This window comes from Carya illinoinensis, chromosome 16 (genome assembly GCF_018687715.1).
Source record: "Carya illinoinensis cultivar Pawnee chromosome 16, C.illinoinensisPawnee_v1, whole genome shotgun sequence".
In the NCBI taxonomy this organism is placed as follows: Eukaryota; Viridiplantae; Streptophyta; class Magnoliopsida; order Fagales; family Juglandaceae; genus Carya; species Carya illinoinensis.
In genome coordinates this window covers 21,114,718-21,133,938 of record NC_056767.1, presented here as the reverse complement: position 1 = coordinate 21,133,938, position 19,221 = coordinate 21,114,718, and the positions used below count along the sequence as shown (strand labels likewise).

General features: G+C 37.3%; 1 protein-coding gene across 6 annotated transcripts; it reads left to right on the top strand.

The window, feature by feature from the left end:
• The first annotated feature begins 5,553 nt into the window (after positions 1-5,553).
• On the top strand, positions 5,554-19,221 carry LOC122299216. Of its 6 annotated transcripts, none has more exons than XM_043109297.1 (6): positions 5,556-5,837; positions 5,942-6,104; positions 7,138-7,369; positions 7,937-8,448; positions 18,024-18,150; positions 18,779-19,221. In XM_043109297.1, the coding sequence occupies exons 1-5, from the start codon at positions 5,741-5,743 to the stop codon at positions 18,136-18,138; spliced, it is 1,119 nt and encodes a 372-aa protein (XP_042965231.1). In that variant the 5' UTR covers positions 5,556-5,740; the 3' UTR covers positions 18,139-18,150; positions 18,779-19,221. The 6 variants fall into 6 exon arrangements, with proteins under 6 accessions (XP_042965233.1, XP_042965234.1, XP_042965231.1 ...); XM_043109298.1 differs by lacking the exon at positions 18,779-19,221 and adding an exon at positions 18,494-18,681; XM_043109299.1 differs by lacking the exon at positions 18,779-19,221 and having other exon boundaries at positions 5,554-5,837; positions 7,138-7,348; positions 18,024-18,469.

Genomic DNA, 19,221 nt, shown 5'->3' with positions numbered 1-19,221 from the left:
AATCCCATTTTGTTGAGGGGTTTCCACACAAGTTCTATGGTGAATTATTCCTTTCTTGTTGAAAAAATCTGTCATGTGAAACTCAAGCCCATTGTCACTTTGAAGTGTTTGAACTTTAGTATGGAATTGGGTTTCAACAAGATTACAAAAGGCTTCAATGCATGGTCTGGTATTTGATTTAGTCTTGAGTAAATATATCTAAGTACTCCTAGAGTAATCATCTACAATGGTAAAAAAATATCTTGTTCCATCATAAGCTGTAATTGAGTTAGGTCCCCATATATCACAATGGATTAGTTCAAATATGGCTTTGCTTTTATGGGAACTAATAGAAAATGGATGTTTATGATGCTTGGCAAGTGGACACACAAAACAAGGATTGGTATTGGAAATGTCAGAAACATGATTTTTAATAAGAGAGTCTGAGATTACATGTAATTTGGAAAGTGGGGTATGACCCAATCAACAATGCCAAAGATCTGAAACAAGATCAACATTTTTCAAAGTAGCTGAAACAGAGATATTTTTATGTAAACAAGTTGAAAAATGATCTAGGAGAGCTGTTGGTGACAATGGTTCTGCAAGCAAGTGGTAGAGATCATTCTTTATCTCATCCATACCAATCGTGGTCCATGACAAAAGGGATAAAACAAAATGGTGAAAGAAAAGTAAAATGGCAAGATAGTGAGTTGGTTAGCTGTTTTACAAAAATCAAATTGAAATGAAATGAAGCAACACATAATACATTATTTACTGTTAATGTGTTGTGAATGTGGACAATACCAATGTGAGTGACAGGTGCAGTGTGGCCATTGGGAAGTTTAACTATAAAAGATACTAGAGAGGTAATGGATGAGAAGGAAGTGGTGCTGCAGATCATGTGATCTATAGCACCGGTGTCAATGATCGAAGGTGTGTGTGTGGGGGTATGCGTGGGAGTGAAAGAAGTGAAGCAAGAAATAATACCATTCATGGTGGAAGCGTGTGTGCAGTCTACCTTGATAGTGTTGACTGAATGATTGGCAATGGACACTTCCTTTGGCTGTAGTAGAGACAACAGTTGGTGATATTGCTCTTTGGTGAAGGTCAGCTTGTCATCTGAGGAATCTTCTAGCTCGAGTGATGTCATGTTGGCAGGGGGAAAGCCATGTTGCTTGTTCTTACCATGAAGTTTGTACCTAGGTGGATAGCCATGTAATTTGTAGCACTTTTTTGCTATATGGCCTGTCATATGGTAGTGAGTATAGGTGGGGGCTAAGGCATTACCTGCCTTAAAATAAGTATCAAGGACATGGCCTTGGATTTTGCAGTGAGTGCAGAAAAGTTTGTCATGTTTTGGTTGCTGAGGTGTTTTAGAAAAAAAATTTAGGGAAAGTGTATGATTGTTTGACAACAAGGGCCATTGTGTCTGCTGAAGGAACAGCAGACAGCATGAGATACTGCATTTCTTGCTACTGGATCATAGAAAAAAAATTTTTTGAAGGAGGCAAAGGATCCAGGAGCATAATTTGGTCACGGGTTGCTTGGAATGAGTCATTCAACCCCATAAGAAATTGTATCAAACAATCCCTTTGGTATCTGTTAAGCAAGATAGTCAACTTGCCACAAATACATCCAGGCATAGGGTCATATATACTAAGTTTATCCCACAGAGTTTTAAGCTTGCCAAAATACATGCTAACTAAGTCAGTATCTTGTTGCAAACCTGTTAATACCTTTTTGAGCTGAAAAATTCTATGACCATTTTGTTGAGTAAATCTATATTTGTGTTCACCCCAAATTTGTGTAGCATCATCCACCAAAGCAATGTTGGATTTGAGGGATGGATGGATAGAGTTGTGAAGCCAAGACATAACCAAATCATTGCATCTTTCCCATGCATCATATATAGGGTCAGTGATAGTTTTTGGTTTTGTCAAAGTTCCATTGATGAATCCTAACTTATTTTTGGCACGAAGAGCTCTACACATAGCTCTTGACCAAGTTGTGTAGTTTTAAATGGTAAAAAGGTCAAGGACCAAGGGAAGTGAGGGGTTATCACCATGATCAGGTTTATATGGGTTGGTGAGGTTATTGAAATCAAGAAAATGAGAAGGAGTTGATTTAGTAGTTATTTGAAAAAAAAAAAAATTCACTCTGAGGCTCTTGATACCATATAAGAATAACAATGGAAGCAAAAGAGAACGAGTGAAAACAAAGGAAAAATGCTCACTACCTTAATTTCATAAAAGTTCATTTTTGTTGTTTACACTATACTACTGCTGCTTTATACTAAAAATGGACAAATAAAATGCTAGCCAACTAGAGAATATTTGTACTAGCTACAATCTTTACACCTGCAGACTAACTAATTCTAAATTTACATAAATGTACATTACAGCTCATCTAGAAGAAGGACAACTTAGTAAATTATGTACAGACTTATTACAAGATGCAAGTTTATTCGATGAAAGGTGTGACTGCATATCAAGATCACTGATCTTGTCATGATCAGTTGCATCCAGGTGATCTGATTTCTTGGGAGAGCTGATGCCATGTTGCTCTAATATTATATTCCCGAGATTTAACGTTGGGCGTGGTGAACACTCTAATTTTTTCAAGTCTTTTTCTTCCATTTTAATTTTCATTTCTGGTTTATTAATTTAATTTGGTTCCCAGTGAAGTATTATGTCGAGTAATTAAAGTACTATCATCCGGTCCAGATCAAAAAGTCTCGTCGCCCCCTTCTATCACTTTTGCTTAAAAACCAAAATTCTAACAAGGTTGGCATTCTGATCTGGATATATTTCTTAGGGAGACAATGATCATCTTACTCGTATGGTCATATCAAGATCACGATAATCAGTCTGGGATTGGAGAAAAGACAACGATTATGATATATAATTGTAATAATAAATGACATAAAAAACTCAAGTTTCCAAAATCTAAACTTAGCCCGCTGTCTTAAACGTTCTCTGATTATTTTTTCCCCTTCCTTCACTTGGAGAGGATCATCTAATATGTCACTCGCCCACTCACTGCTGCATTGCTTTGTATACTTAAACTCATGTTAAATGTAACAAAACACAATCAAAGGAGAAGCATGCACAATCTGAAACAAATGGAAGTGTCTGGGAACAAGGTTGGCATTCTTATTAAGAACTTACTCAAGTACAACACTTGCAGACATTAATAGACAAACTCATGAGGTGGTTTCCCAAAAAAAAAAAAAAAAAAAAAAAAAAAGCAAAAAAAACAAAGAGAGGAAAAAAAACATCTGAAAAGGCAAAGCACATAGATGTGAGTAGATCAATATGAGGAAGCTGGAAGGTGGATGAGGGTCTTTGCATGGCTGAAAGGTGGAGTTTTTTGCTTAAATCAGCCAAATAGGGGGTTGAAAGTGTACGGACACTTGGATTTATGATGCAAGATGGCTGACACGTACGTGTGCATATGCGTCAAACACATTGATTTCCCAAATTCGAAATGGAACAGTCTCTCATCTATCTCTTCACTTGAAAGTATTCGCAGCACTCGACGACGTCGACGCTATCGTTAGAATTTACTATTTAGAGTACGTTTGGATACCGGGTTCACGGATGATACCGGGTTCACGTCATCCGTGACTGAATAGGATTAGAGTTTTGTCTCTTGTTCGGTTTTGGGTCGTGGTATATAGTGTGTACTTTAGACCTAATTATTGTGAAGATTGAAGTCTCGAACGGAAAATTACAGATAACTTTTTTTATAATTCTTTACCTAATCATATTTTAAATGAGGTATTTCAATAAAATAAATTATAAAAATAATATTACTTTATAAAAATCTCCTCATCATTTCAAAATATGATCATATAAAAAGTTGTCCGTGTACATTATTGTCTCAATATATATATATATATATGACATTATTGCTATTCTATCACAATTTTAATGTTTTGAAAAGAAGGGCTTACATAGAGATGATGACCACAATGTAGTAGATTTTTCCCTCAAACAGGTGGGCGTAGGTCTTTATGCCAAAATATGTAAATCTTTGTATTTCTCATTTACATCTTTTATGCTTTATTTACTACTTATTATCATGAATGAACATCCAAATACCGTATCAACGTCCAAACCATAATTATGGACCATTCAATCATAGTGTTAAGCTCCGATCGAGTGGGAAAAATTCATCAACAATAATAATCCACAATTAAGCAAAGATGATGTAATAATTAGCAAATCAAGTAGTTAAATGAGTACAAACACTTGACAAAATCACAATACATACATGGGGACATATGTTTAACAAACCTAGTGGCCAAGCCAATTTTTTGTTCACTACTATTCACTGTACTTGTATATACTATTCACTACTATTAAAATAATTGTAAAGGTACCTCCTTAATCTATTAAAGAAAAACCTAGCTTCAAAAGAACTCAACTTCTTTTTCTCCCATGTCTCTTTGATAATACCTATTCCTTATCCAACCTTTCTTATACATTTTGTAAGTTATTTGAATAAACAAATATATTTCTACTTACATTCATCTTCTATTTATCATAATTTCCATTTGATTCCAATTATCTAGTCTTGTTTTTATCTTCCATTTGATTCCAGTTCTATGGCCTTACTTTCATTTTCATATTTTATTTTCTACGATTTGATTAGAGGGTAATTCCTCGTCATGCTCAAGATATCTGTATTCTGGATTTTATTTACATAAACTTGTGCATGTATATGCATTGCTATTGTCTTTTATTATAAGTATTGTTATAAGTTTTAACTTATTGAAGTTTCTTTGACATCTCACCGTGGTAGGCCAACTACGGTTTCACTCCTTGATACTATAAACTGAGATTTCATTGCATGTTAACCGCTATGTAAGGGGTATAAAAGATAAATTATACACTTATGAGTCACTACATCATATATTAATTAATAATTATTTTAGTTTCTGAGAAATAATTCTCAGCATTTCCAAGCACTTTACCACACATTATGTGATTTGTCATTTTATTTAAACATATATATTTATATATCAATATGTATGTTTAAATAGAATGACAAAAATTAAAAATTATATATGACTGTGTGGTATATGAAATAATAAGTAAGCACACACTAATATGTGTTTTGTCAGTTATATCCTTTTCTTTAAATACTCATATTTACACATCAATATATGTATGTATAAATAAAAAGGTAAAACTAATAAATTATATATTAGTATATGATGTAACGTAGGAGATAAGAAGTAGAAATTTTCTTTTAAAAATGAGATTGTATAAGTAAATAAAAGAATAATAAAAAATAATAATATTTCATTTAAATACAAGAATAGAATATTTTGAACGTTTAAATACAAGTAAGTAAATGAAAGAATAATAAAAAATAATAATATTTTAAACGTTGAAATACAAGAAAAGATGCTGGGTACATTTGAAATACATTTGCTAGTATTTAACTAGTGTATTATTTTTCAATCATTATTATTGATATTACTTCCTCAAAAAATAAAAAATAAAAAATAAAATAAAATATTGATATTACTTTATATTTTTAATTAAATTTCAGGTGAATAAGTTGGAGCCTTGCTCTCTGGTCGGCTACTCCGACCATTTCCTCGTCACCAATGTATCACAGCCGTTAAAACCCTAAAAACCCTCCTCTTCTTCTTCCTTTAGTTTTTCTCACTCTCCCGCTGTTTGAAAATTGAAATTTCAAACGCTCTATTATGACACATAAATAGATAAGATTTATGCTATGAATTGAAATGGCTGCCAGCATGGGGAAGACCCAGTTGATGATGAAAATGAAGATGATGGCAAGGGGAGGCCACGAGTTTTCTTCAAAATCGTACCAAAAATCGGGTAGCTTTCGCTGCCTCTCTCTTCTTTAGCATTTTATTCCTTCGGTTCTCTCTACTGCTCTTTTTTTCGTTAATTTTTTTTTTCCTCTAATGTTACTTGAATAGTGCGTATCGAGATAAACAAAGTTGTCGGTGTCTCGCATATTCAGTGGCGTGGAAATTCGACTGCTGCCTCTGTTGCTTCTTCGGACATACCAAGTGATGCCCAGAAACGCCGGAGGGTCTCCAAAGATGAACGCCGAGCTATGGTGGAATCTTTTGTCAACAAGTATTTCTGTTATTCTATTTCCTTCTTTTTTCTAGAACCTGTATTACTTATATGCTTGGCTGTGTGCGCGAAGAAAAGCTCCGTTTGCTCGATTAATGGCTTCATAGGAGGTTTTTTTTTTTTTTTTTTTTTTTTTTTTTTTTTTTTTTTTTTTTTTTTTTTAAATGGTAACTTAGATTTTACTTCATCATGTAGGCATGAGGAGGGTCATAGGTATTGGCTGTTATCACTAGAAAAATATTTCGAGAATACAACCCTTGAAATGGTTAAATTATTATTTGTTTGTGACTTGGGTGAAAGTGGGCAGATTTTGGCTTAGAAGAAAATATTAGAGAGCACTTATCTTTCTTTTTTTTCCTTTTTTGTGTCTTCTTGAAGTTAAGTATTCTAAAGCTTTTGTAAGCTTGTTGAGCGTGAAACACCGCTTGCTTCATTTTGATATTGCTAGAGAGATGTGGAGCTTTTTTTAAATGTAATTCATTACAAGAGATTGATGCCTGCAACAGTTTGGAGGTGCTGGAGAGGTTTTTTTAAAGCAATAAAAGAAATTAGAAGCTATTTGATTCAGAGTTCATTTCTTCTTCTTCTTCTTTTTTTTCATAAGTAATTCTTTTTTTTTTTTTTTATAAGTAATTCAGAGTTCTTTTCTGCTGCGCTGAATGTGCTGAGTGCAAGTCTATATACTTGCATTGATTTTTTTGCTTCCCAACTACCATGTTTATCTCTGCTTTTGTTTTTCAATTTTTAGAAATTTGCTTTCTAGTATGTTAGGCAAGTTTTATATATTCTATGTATTTGTTGAGATTATTTTAATAAATTTGTTATTTAAAGATTATAATAATAATGAGAATAATGGTGAGGATATAGTGATAAAAAGATAGAGACGATGATGTGATGTTTGCTACACTTGGTTAAAAAGCCCTTTTTTGCAATTTTATTTCATGGATATTATACTCTGAACTAGTATAATTGAGAGACTACATGAGTCTACGAGTAGGGATTAAATGAAGCTATTGTCATTTTGTTTTTGCAGTTACAGGGAGATGAATGGAGGAAAATTCCCAAATTTAAGTTTTGCTCAAAAACAAGTGGGTGGATGTTATTATAACGTTAGAAAGATCATTCAGGAGCTAAAACACAAATCCAAGATGTCTTCCCCAGATAGAAGTAAGGAAAGCCCATCACAGGAATCAAAGGCTGCTGGGTCACAAATATCTGGGGCTCAAAAGACATTGTCTAAAGAGGTTGTAAAGCCCCCAACTCTAGTAAGTAGTAATGTTTTGATAATTTTATTATGTCATATGGTATTGGAGATAGAAAAGTTAGCTCTTGTATACTTTCTGCTGGATCATGACTTCTTGTTTTTTTAATGTAATAAAATGATGCTTCTTGGCTTCGAATTTTTAATTAAATTCTTATTTACTGATCAAAAAAATAAAATGATGCCGCTACAAATGACTAAAAATGGTCCACTATTTGATCATAGAGGACCTCAGATATGCATCTTTTCAATATTTGCTGTCCTGAACTGAATCTAGGATGAAAGTCCCTTTTCTGTAACCGCCAAATATACTATCCTATAAAAATAGCTGAATTAATGCACATGTAAACAGCTCCTTGAGTAGTATCATGGTGATGATTGTCCACATTACTTCCATAGAACTCATAAAGATTGAATCATCCTAAAACTTCCTCTGGTTCTTGTATGAATCTAATTTCGCAGAAATGATGGGTTTTTCCATCTCCATATTTTCCTGATAATTTAATTTTCCAAGCCACAACTTTAACTGAGTTGTGAAAGTAGCATATAATTATCTCTTATTTACTTTCAGGGTTTTCATTCCAATCTTGTTGCAACACAAAGTAATCTGCTGAAAGGGGAGGCCGTAGCCTGTCCTTTATTTGAGAAACCAAAGGATAATGAGGTGAAAGAAGCTCAGGAAAATCATTGGCTAAAAGAAGAAACTCAGCTTGTTTCTCATCCATCTATTGAAATATCTGAGAATGGAAATACCAAAGAAGTTCCTCCATCAGGTCTTAAGAAACCAAAGGATGATAAAGAGGGGAAGGCTCTGCTCAATGATTTTGATTTTGTTCCAGCTGAAAGTCGTCTGCTAAAAGGAGATGTTGAAAAAGAGGAAACCCAGGGTGGTCATTCTGGCTTTGCAGTAACTGAAAGCTGTTTGCTGACGAGGGAAAGTAAGAAAGGTTTACCTACGTGCCCTGAAAATGCAGATGACAAGAGAAAAGAGCAAGCTGTCTCTGAAGACCTGGCAAATGATGATAGCCTGGAGTTTAGAGCGGAGCAATATCAAAGTTCTGTTGAGCTTGAAAAAGTTGCCAAGTAAGTGTTTAGTTCCTGTTCCTTTGTCAGCCACATCATTAAAAGTTTTTTTTTTCGCTATTTAGCTTTATCACCGGGTTGGGTGCAATAGCTTTATCGCCAGGTTAGCTTTATCAGGAATAGAGTCTGCAGTTCCGTCATCAGTAGTATTGTGGACCACGCTAGTTTAGCTTTATCACCAGGTTGGGTGCTGCCTACACAAATACCCATAACAGAAAAAGAGATATTCAACATCAATTTGTGTAAAGGTTAAAAAAATCTCATTCATAGAATAATTATGGGTTGCTCCATTTTACTTGTAAAGAGGAAGAAAATAAGGTAACAAGTTTAGCTTTGTTATTTGTTGATTAGTAGAAGATTTTATTGAAAAGGTAAAAAATAAGGCCCAAGTACGCAAGACGTATATGCGAGAAACACCTAATTAGAAAAAAAAAAAAAAAAAAAAAGTCCAAACCTAAGGTTTCTACAATTAATTTCTCTCCAAATACACCACAATATAAACTTCTCTAGTTTGCAAGGTCTTACCCTTTTGGCATAATTCAAACTAACTTCACTCTATGTAACACCCCGTTCCTGTAGGATAGAGATGTTACCAACATACATAATATAATGCCCAGTAAAGATATTCATATCCTGAAATACCTTATTTATTGAAAACATTAACTAAATTGAACATAACTATTTTTTTAAACATGAAACTGAAAACGTAAAGTAAAAACATAAACTAAACGTACGTGTAACTTTTTATTCAAAAATCATAAAAGAAAACTATGTCCTTGCACTAGATCTACTCCTGGCCCTCCAGCTCTACGTCTTCAAAACCATCATTTGTGACAGTTAAGCGTAGGAGGAAACAGAGAAACAAATAAAATGAGTCGAATACTCAGTAAATAGCACATCATACCTTAAAATATATCTTATCATAGACTTAATTTTTGAAAGACTCTTCAAACAAACATATCTTAGATTTGTGTCACTCTTAACATAACTTGTGATGAACACACTTAGATTCGTGTCATCCTTATTATAACTTGTGATGAACATGCTTAGGTCCATGTCATCATTAACATATCTTGTGATGAGCATGCCTAGACATAACTTAGAGTGAAACACGCTTAGATCCGTGTTTCACTTAACATATGGTGAATCACGCTTAGGTCTATGACACCGTCTTAACATAGCTTGTGGTGAACATGCTTAGGTCCGTGTCACCCTTAAACATCTAATCTTTCTTAATGCATGAGAACTTATTGAATATCATGAACTTTTCTAGCATGGCATATACTTGTAGATGGCATAGCATAACATGACATATTCTTGTACATAGCATAATGTCATAATTCATCAAAGATCATGAAAGGAATTTAACCTTGACGTAGCTCGTAGCGTAGCGTAGACAAACATCATATTTTCATATACCATTAGAACATTTATAGTACATATGCAATTATATGATCATACTAATTACCTCTTAGCGCTACTTCCACAATCTCACGTCGTAGCTTGTAACCTATACGAGGCACTAATCATTACTAACTTTTCTAGAAAGACGTGCTGTGGCATTCTAAATACTTAAAATCATATGAAGATAATTTAATAAATATTCAATTATACAAAGATTACACAAAATGATAACTCATCAGATTACTTAATATTCCGTGTAAACATATAACTTAATAACTTTATAAAAAACTAGTTAAAAGTCAATTGGAATATTAACTAAAATAATAGGCTAAAAATAGTATAAAAAGAATACTTTAAAATATGCTTACAATCCTTTAAGAAAATAAGAAGGCCCAAGGCTCAATTAATGAAAACAGTCCACTTAAAAACTCAACAGTTTTTGTAAAACACCATCAACTCACATTAAAACAATATGCTAATTTATAAAATCAGCCTACTTAAAATAATAAATATATTTTCTGAAATATATTAAAACAAGCTCACCCAAATTAGACAAATCCAGTTAAAACTAAGTCTAATAGGTTCATTTAAAAACTAGGCCCAACACCCTTAAAAAGAAAGCACTTGGTCGAATGGGCTTAAAGTCCAAGGGCCATTATAATTTAAAGAATCTGGTCAAGGAGGATAGAGGCTGAGGGTCAAAGGGCATATATTTGATTATGGAAACATTGGAGGGGCTTTTTGGGATGTTTGAAACATAACAATCAAAAGGGAACAAAATAGATGAATAAAGAACTGGACTTGGGAGAGGAAAGTCATGCGATACTCACCAAGTGAAGGAGCCTGAGGCGATGGTGGCTCTGGGGTGGCTGGAAGTGATTGGCAACACCAAAGGGCTCCTCGGAATGGTGCAAGAGAGAGAGAGAGAGAGAGTTAGCGGGAAAAGCTATCAAACCGGAAAAAAAAAAAATGGAGGGAGAGAGAAGATGCTGGCGTGGGCTTACCGAAAGGGAGTGGGTTCGACGGGGTTGGGCTGGTTGGCGCTTTCTGTGGCTGTTTCCAATGAATTGGTGTTTCACATTGCATGTTGATGATCTTTACTATTATGTGTTATGTGGTAAGAGATAACTTGTCACTTGTCTTTTTTCTTCTATGGGTTAGATTGAATTTGTGTTATGTGTTATGTGGTAAGAGGCAGTTGTAAATTTGTTCACTTGAGAATTTGTTGACTGCGCCTATTGAGGCTTTTCTAGAGGGAGGGGGAAGTCATATTTTGAGGGTGTTGAACTCACATTGATATATATTTTTTTGGTAAGTAAACAAAGTATATTAATTAAAGAATAGGCAAAGCCATGTTTAGTACAAAGAATGCCATAACTACATAAGAGCAATAGAAACAAGGAAATCATGAAAATCTTGGCCATTAAAATTAACGGCAATGGCCCCGATATCTTCAAGCGTTCGTCCTCCGGGGAGGACTTCACTCTCCTAGTAGTCAATTAAGAGATCTTTCTTTACAGGATCTTTGATTTCCTCTCTTCCATTTTCTGTATAATAAAATAAAGTCTTCTTCTTTTGTTCTAAAAAAGAAAGCTTTTAGTTCTTCCATCGATCTCTCTTTGTCCTCGAACGTCCGTTCATTGCATTCCTACCACACACACCACATGATGCAAATAGGAATCATTTTCCATACAGCATTGATCTGTTGATTGCCTCTTAAATCTGTCCAACTAGTCAGGACCGCCACTACTGTCTCAGGCATAGCCCAACTCAAGTCTAGTCTACTAAACACCTCGTTCCATAACCCTCGAGTTACCTCACAGTGTAGTAGAAGATGGTCCACAAATTCACCCCCCCTTCCTACACGTGTAACACCAATCTCCGATGATCACCATTCGTTTTCTCAAAGTATCCGTTGAGAGGATCTTATCCAAGAAAGCAGTCCACAAAAAATGCTGCTTTGAGACCTTGTGTTTCCAAAGCCTTTTCCATGGAAACTGAATAGGAGGCTCTTGTGATAGAGACTTATAAAATGAGCGAACTGAAAATAGACCTTTACCTGTAGGTATCCATCACAATAAATCAGCATGCTGATTACTCGGTTTGGTTGAGTGCAAAAGGCTGAAAAAGGCTTCAAAATTGTCAATTTCCCAATCTTGTGCCGCCCGGCTAAAGTTAATGTTCCATTGGATTTGTTCCCCCTCTATTACCATAACTTCCGCCACTGAAACATCTTTGGCACTTGCAACCATGAAAAGTGTAGGAAATAGATCCTTAAGCACAATTACCCCACCAAATATCATACCAGAATTTGATCCTAGCCTCCTCTCCTAGATGAAATTTGGTGTGATGAGAAAAGACCCCCATCCTCTTCTGATATGTTTCCAGAACCCCAATCCATAAGCCCCTCACTTCGTTGGTACACCATCCAACCCATAATCCACCATACTTACTCTTAATCACCAACTTCCATAGGGCTTCTGGATTTTTATGGTATCTCCACAACCATTTTTTTTAGTAATGCCCAATTACAAATTATCAAATTTCTAATGCCCAAACCACCATTCGAAAGAGGACTACAAACCTTCACCCACTTGACTAGGTGGAATTTGAACTCCTCGTCTATTCCATCCCACAAGAAATCCTATTGTAGTTTCTCAATATAAAGTGCTACACTTCCTGGAATAGGAAACCAGGACAAAAAATAGGTCGGTAAATTAGATAATGTACTCTTAATCAGGATAATCCTACTACCTTTTGATAGGTACATTCTCTTCCAACTTGCTAATCAACACTTTACTTTTTCAATCACTGTATCCCATAGAGAAATCGCTATAGAGGCGGCCCCCAACGGAAGGCCAAGGTATTTCATAGGGAGTGAGGCAGTCTTATACCCCAGTGTATTAACCAACTGTCTTATACGCTGAACACCTCCAATAGGCACCATCTCTGATTTGTCCAAGTTCACTCTCAACCCAGTAACTACTTCAAAGCAAAGTAGGAGTGCCTTCAATATTCGAACCTGATTGTGATTTGCCTCATAGAAGGTAAGAGTGTCATTTGCAAACAATAAATGGGAAATATTAATAAGCCCCCACCCGGGGGTCCAATCGAGCAACCAGTCACACACCCATTTGCATCTAGAGCTGAGATCATTTTGCTCAAAGCCTCCATCACAATGACAAAGAGTAAAGGAGACAGCAGATCTCATTGTCTTAGATCTCATATGCTATGGAAAAATCTAGTTGGACTTCCATTTATTAGAACTAAAAATTTCACCATAGATATACACCAACAGATCCATGATCACTATTTCTCCCCAAAACCACACCTCCCCAGAAGGTCAATAAGGAAGTCCTAGTTAACATGGTCATACACCTTCTCCATGTCTAGCTTATATATAATCCTTGCATTGCTAGCTTTTAGTCTACTCTCTAAACATTCATTAGCAATAAGAACGACACCTAAAATCTGTCTATCTTTTACAAAAGCATTTTGGGGCTTTGAGATTATCTTTCCCACGATCTCACTAAGGCGATTTGTGAGTACCTTGGAAAGAATCTTGTAAACCCCATTTACTAGGCTAATGGGTCAAAATTCCCTAATTTCTGCAGCCTCAAGCATCCTCGGTATCAATGCAAGAAAAGTGGTGTTTAGGCTTTTCTCAAATTTTCCAGCCGAAGAGAACTCATGGAACACCTTCATAAGATCATCCTTTAAAACATCCCAACATATTTGAAAGAAACCCATAGAAAACCGGACCCGAAGCCTTGTCTTTAGGCATTTCCTTACCACTTCGAAAACCTCCACCTCCTCAAAAGGCCTCTCCAAACGGTTGATATCCATAGTCCCAATGGAGTAAAAAACCAGTCCATCAGGCTTAGGTTGCCAATCCTCCTGCTTGGTAAGAAGCTGTTAAAAAAAACGAACTACATGATTGTTAATCACCTGCTCATCCTTACAATCTACACAATCAATCTTCAACATTTCAATATTGTTGGATCTCCTGTGAGAATTGGTTATCCTGTGAAAAAACTTAGTGCTTCAGTCTCCTTCCTTCAACCATACTTTTCTAGACCTGTGCCGCCACGAAGTCCCTTCTAATAGAATGATCCTCTCAAGATCTGCAACCAGCACTAGCTTTTGGGCTAATTCGTCTTGAGTTAAAGTCCTAGTCTCTTGTAACCTTTCTAGCTCATAGATCTCCCTTATCTTGCTTTTCTTGTGTTCCCCAATGCCGCCAAAAGACTACATATTCCAAAGCTTTAAGTCTTGTTTTAGAGCTTTCAGTTTTCCCGCAAACATGAAACTAGGAGTACCCTGAATCTAGTAAGATGACCACCATTGTTTGGCCCTATCCACAAAGTCTTCCAATTTCAGCCATGTGTTTTTGAACTTAAAATACCGAAACCTTCTTTGGATCCCCCCACAAGCCAACATGATGGGCCAATGGTCCAAACACAGCCGAGACAATCTCTTTTGCCATACCTCAGGATAATGAATTTCCCACTCTGGGGAAATTAAGAATCTATCTAATGGAGACCATGTCTGATTATTAGCCCACGTGCATAAGCCTCCCACTAGTGGTAAATCCACTAGATTCAACTCAAAAATGCATTCCGAAAAATCTAACATAGTTGGACGCATTCTTCTATTTCCAAAACACTTACTTGGGAATCTTGTTACATTAAAATCTCCACCAATGCACCATAGAGGATCCCACCAATTGTGTACTCCAGCTAGTTCATCCCACAATAATCTTTTGTCATTGTCTGAGTTAGGACTATAGACACTTGCAAAGGCCCCATATAGCCATCTGTCACACTCCTAAAAGAGTATGCTATCGAAAATAAGCCTTTGAACTCCTCCCTTTTTGCCACAACCCGTTGGTCCCACATCACCAATAGACCACTTGAGGCCCTGCTGGTTGCCAAATACACCCAATCCATGTGTACGTAGGTCCATATACTTCGTATAAATTTTGTAGTAATAACTTTCAACTTCGTTTCTTGAAAACAAACGATGTTCGCCTTCCACCCACACAATAAGTTTCTTATTTGAAGACACTTCCCAGCCTAATTTAGTCCGTGAAACATTCCACAAAAGAATTTTTGGTTTCATTTGGAATAGGCCAGCCCCTTCCCTTTAGACCTGTCCTTGCTAGAGCTACCTTCAAAGTTAATGGACTAGGTTAGCCTCCTGAGTTCATGATGTTTCTTAGAACCAGCAACTTATAAAAAAAAAAAAAAAATTCTTAGAACCAGCTTTCCTGTGTTGTTGATGACCCACTTCAATGGCAGTGAGTAACACCATGAACTACTCCTCATATCCTTCACACTTCAATCCCACCATGTCCTTAATATCATTCACCATGTGAAACACCCAATCTAAGACACTAGATGGATCTGGATGCAAACAATTTAGAGGGGTAGGGATTTTGCAATCTAAAATCCATCTGCTCCTCCATGTTCTCTTCCCCAAGCACAAAACCAACTTCCACTCCAGGGTCACTGATCCCATGAAAGAGCGTTTGAGAGTTCTCCTCGTCGGAGAGGAAGAGATCCTCATTGGCTGAACCCTCTGGGCTCCCTTTATCACTATCACCCACCAAAACGATGTCACTGTGCAACTATGGGGTATTTGCCAGACCACCATCTCCTCCCCCTTCCCCCCCCCCCCCCCCCCCCCCCCCCCCCCAAAAAAAAAAAAAAAACAGCAGTTTCTGTCCACTCCCCAGAGGGGCAATGTCACTCGGTGGTGGTGGGAGATCCACCACTATCTCTATTGCCACTCTCTGTTTCACTTGCGGATCCAACCCACCCTCCGATAGCTTCGTCAACGTCTTCTATTTGCCAAACGGCAAGTCCAGCACCCTCTGGTGGTATCACAACAAGGATTCCGGCAGAGGAGACTGCCTTCCTGCTCCTGCACTCCTACTTGAGCCCTACACCCCTGCCCGACCAATCCTGCCGGGCCCTATTCTAAAACTTGGGCTGAGGCCCAGGTCTAGCCCAACCTGATCTCCTGAAACCATTCCCATGAGAATACCCACGGGCCTTGGCCTTACTCAGCCCATCTCTGGAGCCCAAAGCAATGCTTGAAGCCCTTAATGGCATCTAGAAGGCTTGTTCTTTTCCTCCCCTAAAACGCCCCGTTTCATCCCTATCCTTACTAACCCCAACACACTTCAATACTCTAGCCACCTCCCCTGGCAACTTCCCCAACTAGACTTGCACCTCGCGTACCATGCAATGCACCTCCCACACGTCTCTGCCACCCTCTCTCTCTTGAAAAGGACCACAATGGGCTCGATGCAAAGTGTATGCGATAGAGCTTCCCCTCCCCCGGCCCTAGTTCTTGACGCACCTTGAGCCCTTGGCGGCAATAGTCCTTCTTTATACAATTTCATATGAACCTCTTCCCCCCATGGCCTCCTCTGGGCACCACCAATAAAGCCGTTTATGCTTCTTTCAACTAGAGTACCCTCCCTCGACACTTCCCTCATTCTTCTCCATCCCCAACCCCTCTCTTTTTCTGGAATAAGAATGAAACTACGCCGTCCACCTTCACTGTATACTGCCACCTCCAAGAATCTACCACGGCTGTTCGAGCATCGTTGAGCAATGAAGCTCCAATAACCCTCCCTCCTAGACGTATAAAAATCCTTACTTTTACCCTTCGCACAATCCTCCAAGGCTCTCCCTAGCCATTGTGCAATGCCCAATCCCAGCAATATTTCTTGCTTGAACCTCTTACCTCTCTTAGTGATACGGATCAAACCACCTTCTCTCACGACAAAAAAGAGCTTTGATTCAATCACAAGCTCCCATGCAAAGCCCATCATAAACCACCATCGACGTACTAAGAACACTAATTAACCACCATCCTCGACGGCAAAGAGCAAAACATTTACTTTTTTGCACATTTACGGAGAGAAAAAAGAGGAGAGGGAAAAAAACACTTTTTCAGACTTTTTTTATTGGCAACGATTGACATTGATATATATTAAAGCTTTATTCCTGGTTAGGTGAATGTTTGGAAATCAGCCTCAGGCTGTTTTCATTCCACTTCCTATAGAGAATTCATTGATCTTTAATACTTTAGAGCGAGTCGTTCCAGTCATGAGAGGGAGTAGCTGAGGTGGAACTGGGCTGCAGCTTGCTGTGTCTCAGCAGTACATATCATGAGAGAGAGTGGCTGAGGTTGATGGAAGACCAGAGGTGGAGCTTCAGCAGTGCACCATGAGAGGGCGTGTGAGGCTAATGGCTAGGCTATTAGTGGCACAATGAGCTTGTGTTGAGGGACAGTCTCTTGGCTTCAACGAGGATACTGGGCTGTGGCTTGCTAGTGATCCTTGGCTAATTGCTGGCACTGCACAAAGCCATGGGCTTGGGGTTATTTTTATGTGATGAGTGCTTAAGAGGGACATGAGAGGGTGGAGTAAGAGAGAGAAGTAGTTGGTTTTGGGAGAACGAAACTAGAGTGCCTGAGAGATGGATCAAGAGGCGGAGACAGCAGCATAGAGTGTGTATGTGAGAGAGATTTGTACATGAGCTATATACATAGAGGATGTTTTTCCAGTTTTATTTGGTGCTGTGGGAAGAGATGAGTTTTCATGGAAGGATGACCATGGAGGCTTACTTCTAGTCGGAGAGAGAAATCTGTGGGCGAGTACTGTGCAGATTGACTCGTAATAGGAAGGATATCAATGGTCTGATAGGTGTCAAACATCTTGAGGGGTTATCCTGATATACCATTATCCTTAATGGGCCAGGTCTTTCATTCAAGGGACGTCCAGCTTGTACAATAAATATTTAAGAGGCTTTAAAATGTGGACCTGGGCTTGTCTTCCAAAAGTAGGCCGACTTAGCCAGCAAGTACGAAGTCTAACTTCAAAATTTTAGGGTGGGGCCTGGCCTATCAAATTTATTTGGCTTAACACACTTTCCAAAACATAACTCTTGGGCTGTGGGCTCGCTAAAGAATTTGGGTGGGGTGTTACTTTAAACTTCCTACAAGATTGCTTTCTCACATTATCACGGTACCCATGTTTGTTAAGTCAGTAACATAACAGATTATTATTCAATTATGTAATTTTATTCGTTTTTACATGAATTCTTTCCGTTTTCCATTTATGGATATTGTGTCAATACCCAAATTTCCATGTTCAGAGATACTTCTACTAGTCAAAAAACTGATGCCGAAGTTCCAAAGAAATCATCTTTGTGGGAAAGTCTGAAGTCATTTGCAGACGGATTTGTCAACAACATCTGGAGAAAAATGTAAATTTTTGCCAAGGTAAGTGTTTGGAACTTATAGAATTTTCATACTTTGTCAGGGGAGTGCGGATTCATACGAGGTTCATATGAAATGTTGTAGCCCTTTTGTCAGCTTTTATTATACATGTATATTCTTCTTGAGATCCTTTTCAGTTGTCAATAGCATCCTCCATTTAGAGAAGTTTTTAGTGTGTTGCGGGTATGCCCTTTGAAGTCTTTGCCATCATGATGATCATATATTCCTGACTTGGCAACAAGCTGAATATTCAAATACGATTTATTGTACTACAATTGAACTGGAAGAAGAATAGATAAAACTGACATTTACTGTTTGCAAATTCTTTTCTGTATGATGCTTGAAGAGGGAATGGATTGGAGCAATATATACAGGTTGAATATAAATTCTCACGTTGTTTGGATTGGTGGGTGGGGTTTTTGAATGGCGGTTTGGAGTTGTGAGCTTGTCAGATTGGACAATGATTGAGGGAAAAAGAATGAGAAGCAGAAAGCTTAACCTAATCACTCTTTCTTTTGTATTATCTTTATTTGAAATAGACCTAATATATAACACTGATCATTGATCTTTAAACTCCATATTGTAATTTTCCTTTTTATTTTTTTATTCTTTTTTCTCTCTGCAATCTCAGGTAATTGATTATATAGGAACATAAATCACAGAAGTGGGGACTAGATTCCAGTTGCAAACAACCAACATACATGAATGAGTGTGGGTTGAAACGGGAGGCAATCTGGAATCTGGACGCAGAAAGTAGGGATCACCAATAGCGATTTTGAAGTTGCAATTCGGAACATCTACGTTTCCATGCCATTGAATGTTGCTGGAGATCATAAAAAATGGACAAGTGTAGTTCGGAGAAGAGATCTAAGATGAGACTTGAGGAGTTGCACAATTAACAAAACAGGATGATGGTAGGCGATAGATAAGCGGCTGTGCTAAGAATTCCAGTTAAGACGCCTTTATGGTAGTAATTAGACTAAGAAAAAATATGCACAGCAGCCTTATACTTTTTCACACCATTGAAAAATGTGAATTTACTATTTTACTCTTTTCTATTTTACATTTCAAAAA

Excerpts from the sequence above, each read along its gene's own strand:
- LOC122299216 (XM_043109297.1), top strand. The coding sequence starts at position 5,741 with ATGGCTGCCAGCATGGGGAAGACCCAGTTGATGATGAAAATGAAGATG. Across the intron at positions 6,105-7,137 it reads GTGGAATCTTTTGTCAACAA|TTACAGGGAGATGAATGGAG; the intron begins GTATTTCTGTTA and ends TTGTTTTTGCAG. Across the intron at positions 7,370-7,936 it reads TTGTAAAGCCCCCAACTCTA|GGTTTTCATTCCAATCTTGT; the intron begins GTAAGTAGTAAT and ends ATTTACTTTCAG.